This window comes from Sinocyclocheilus anshuiensis, unplaced genomic scaffold (genome assembly GCF_001515605.1).
Source record: "Sinocyclocheilus anshuiensis isolate Anshui unplaced genomic scaffold, SAMN03320099.WGS_v1.1 scaffold2748, whole genome shotgun sequence".
NCBI lineage: Eukaryota > Metazoa > Chordata > Actinopteri > Cypriniformes > Cyprinidae > Sinocyclocheilus > Sinocyclocheilus anshuiensis.
Window position 1 is genome coordinate 4,367 of NW_015547749.1, and position 3,884 is coordinate 8,250.

Genomic DNA, 3,884 nt, shown 5'->3' on the forward strand with positions numbered 1-3,884 from the left:
GTATATCGGCTGGGTTTGACTGATGATTTTATTGTTGTTTCTCATCTTCCAGCTCTTCTTGACTTGTCTGAATGTCCAGAGAGGAAACTCGATCTGTTGTGTGAATGGATCAGGAACAAGCAGAGGCAGAGCGTACTGACACTGGGACAGTTTAGTCACTATCAGCTGCTTCAGGAAACCATCAGCACAATGAAACAAGGCCATCTGAACATCCATTGGGTGAACAGGGTAATCATTTCTCTTTCCTTCATTAGATAAAGACATTTCTTTGAAAATATCAGCATCAGCCTGGTATTCATGTGAATCTTTTGTGTGCTGTCTTGGTATCAGCTCATTGGTCTGCTCTTTGGTTTTAATGTATCTTGCTCTGTAGTTCATCATCTGTAGTTTTTGTAGGAAAGTCTTAACCAGCTCCTCTTCAGCACAAGACTCATGGGTTTGACATGAATGTTCAGTTAGCTGAAGAACATCTGCAGTTCTCAGTTTGTCATGTTGGTCTTTAAGGTGCAGTTTGTTAAAGAGATGTTTTACTTTCTCTCTATTTTTGTCCTCTTTGTACTGACCCAATCTCTTCCCATCTTTTGATAGCACTTTAAAGATTACCTGTGAAATACACAGAATAATTGAAGGCAGTTTGCTGTGAATCACTTAATTAATGTACATCATTAATCGCTTGTAGAAAAAAAGGTCTATTATTGTGATAATAATTCAGAGCCTTGTAAATAATGTATTGCACATACAGTTCATGATTCATGAATTTTGTCTGTCAGTGGGAAAAAAAAAACGTGTAGCCTGAACGAACAGCACACTATGAAAAATATATAGCATGGCAGTTATCAATAATATATATCTGTGCTTAAAACCAGCTGCATGCTGTGATGCAACAAGACATTATCTCAATTAGAATCAAATAAGCTGTCTATATGATCTCATATCTACACTCAATTAGAATCAAATAAGTTGTCTATATAATGCCATATCTACACTGACAGTGTGCTCATTTATATTACAACATGTTTGACAAGAAAGACAGCAGCAGTAAAACTTGTCTAATGCTATGAGAGAGTGAAGAAGGATACATAAAACAGCTTGCATCATCATTATCTGATAGTTCACCTGTTTCTTTACGGTTACATATGGTCATTGCGGTTATACTCTTTTGAAATCAAACTGTCTTTCATTATTGTGTAGGCTATTTCAAAACAAAAATAACCCCATAGCATCATCTAGCATCTAAGTTGTACTCGTTTAAGGATTTTTTAATGGCAAATGTATGTATCTTCCTAAAAGAGCCATATACTGTAAATAAGCTTCAGCACATAAGTACATTTTATAACTGAAAAGAAGCCTATAGTGTCACATTTGATTTGTTAATTAGAGTGTTAGTAAGGTTGTTCTTTGTAAAGCTGCTTAAAATGTATTATAAAAAATAAATTGAATTGAGTGTGCAAACATTGAAATGTGCAAACATTTTGTTTGACAACTGCAATTTCTATTAAAAAAATTTAAAATACGAGGGAAATATTTAACAAGTAATAGACAAAGGAGGTGGATATTAAGATGTGAAATGAACAGACTGAGAACTTTATCTTAGTAGGTAAAACATATCGACAAAGTTTTTTTCTTTGGGGACATTTGCAGTTGGAAAAAAAAGGTAATACATAGCAATATATTACAATATATTCTGCATATAATAATGTCATATCATTGGGCACCTTGTGATTCCCACCTGTAGTACATAACAATATAACTAGTGTATAGCAATCATGCTACAATACTTTTTATCAGTTACTGAAATAATTGTATATTACCTTTTGTAGTTGTTTGATACAGTCCAGGAAAATAATTATAAGAAAGCCAGCGATGCTCCACAGCACATTTAACATGTGAACAGTTTTTCTCATCTACAACATGCCAAAAAAGATGCAAACCAATGTTAAAGATTCTTAAAATTAGGTACTTTTCTATAAATAAATATTAGTTGTATGCTGTATAAATACACCACAGTACAGTGTACATAGACATTGTTGACACGAGGTAAAAAACAAACAAAAAAAAACTATTAATGTATTTCTAAGGCTTTAATATATTTGCATATTATACATTTGCACAAAAACCCATGTAAGTAAAATGTATCTGTAACAACTTCCTGCCTCTGTTAAATCTTTACATAGCACTTACCATGTGTCTCTCCTTTGTCCCTGTGGTAGCCATTTGCTCCATTATTTCTTTATTGATTGTGTATTCATCTTGTGAAACAAAGGTGAAAAAGGAAATTAAAACAGGAATGCCACTAAAATGACCTTTGGTAACCTTTGGTTTGCTGACTGAGGGTATTTTTGCATTTTTATTTGTGAAGAAAAATAGTTTTAAATTGCAAACAAATTATTTATACTTCTGGTTAGGGGAGATACAATGAGACTTTGAACACTCCTGTAGTGCTTAACTATATTTTAATATTTTGATCTATTTATATCCACCACGCTGTGTATATGTATTAACCAATTTTTGTAATAAAAAATATGCCTCTTGTGCTGAAAGATGAAGAATAAATTCAGTAAATTATCCAATGTGCCATCATTACAACAGCAGGCTGCTTTTTTTTTGCCACACCTGTGACCAGGGGTGTAGCGCCAATGTTGGGCCCCAGTCACAGAACTGAGGACTGGGGCCTTCTGTATTGTTTCTTCTGTGACTTATGGAAAGTATATGTAGGGCTTTTATACACAGTGTGTGCCATTGTACAGACTAGGTTTATCCCTCACAGCCTCATTTTCGTCCAGGAAAAAAATCTAAATGCCCTGTCTAAGGGGTTCATGCACTTTGGCGTCCATTCATTTTTTGTTTTGTTTTTTGCAATTTCTTCTTTAATGGTTCAAACTGATGACTAGAATAAGCAGACACACACTAATTTTGATTATTCAAAATTAATATTTCATTAAAAATCGTAAAAATAATATAAAGCTTGTTTTTTATTGAGATAAAACGTGCATTTTCTGCTCTTAAGGTCCCATTCACCAAGATACATACTCCTTTACCCCCACCCTTGAATTTATACATTTATTTTAACGAATAATAAAGTCCTTTTTATTTTTCACATTCTAAAACCTGTTTCACTCTGAAATATGTCACACTACATAAATCTAATTATTAATCAAAAATCTAAATGGCAAGATGCAATAGAGGTTTGCTTTTGTTACATTTAAATGGATATTGCGTTTTTCTAGTTGTAAAGCTTAAAACAATGTTAAGATACTAATAAATAATAGATTTTCGTTGGACTTGGACTCGACTCGGACTAGGCTGTTTGGGACTCGTACTTGAGTCTGACTTGGCCCATTTTGGACTCGGACTTGTCTCGGACTCTATTGATTAAAGACTCGGACTCGACTTAGTTGGACTCGAACCCAAAACTAGTAGCTACCCTTCCAAGGGGAAGTCTACTCCTACTCAGGAAAGGAGGGATAATGAGAGCAGGGTCTCATACAGTGTGCCCACCACTCTTATTACCCAGGCTGTAGACCCCTAGGAATTGCAGGGGAGCTTAAGTTCCACTTTAAGACAACTAGGAGAGGACAGTTCAACCCTGCCTTGATTAAAGGCACTCAACCCATATTACATGACAGATAACAAGAAGGGATGTGTTCACAGGTGAACTTTCTTTATTCATTAGTACTGTCATCATGGTAGGGCAGCCATCCAAAAGGGAGCAAAATCCCTGCTTCATGACCCAACAACACTTGGGTAGGGAGATAAGGAAACCTGGTTCCGTTCAGGGGAGCAGCCGTGGCCTAATGGTTAGAGAGTCAAGCTTGTAACCCGAAGGGTTCGAGTCTCTGTACCGGCAGGGATTGTAAGTGGGGGGGGGGAATGTACACCCTCAA

The 3,884-nt window shown here is 35.6% G+C and overlaps 1 protein-coding gene and 1 long non-coding RNA gene across 2 annotated transcripts in view; both read right to left on the bottom strand.

The window, feature by feature from the left end:
- LOC107704482 (interferon-induced very large GTPase 1-like) overlaps positions 1-3,884 on the bottom strand; it is a 13,956-nt gene that overhangs the window by 4,034 nt on the left and 6,038 nt on the right. Inside the window, exons 3-5 of the mRNA XM_016507413.1 lie at positions 2,182-2,249; positions 1,812-1,904; positions 6-603 (exon numbers count right to left, since the gene is read on the bottom strand). Coding sequence (XP_016362899.1) covers positions 6-603; positions 1,812-1,904; positions 2,182-2,249 — 759 coding nt within the window. The remainder of the gene's footprint in view (positions 1-5; positions 604-1,811; positions 1,905-2,181; positions 2,250-3,884) is intronic.
- The window catches only part of LOC107704483 (uncharacterized), a 5,939-nt gene continuing 4,284 nt past the window's right edge, over positions 2,230-3,884 (bottom strand). The window contains exon 3 of the long non-coding RNA XR_001635966.1: positions 2,230-2,249. This is a non-coding gene — a long non-coding RNA (uncharacterized LOC107704483). The remainder of the gene's footprint in view (positions 2,250-3,884) is intronic.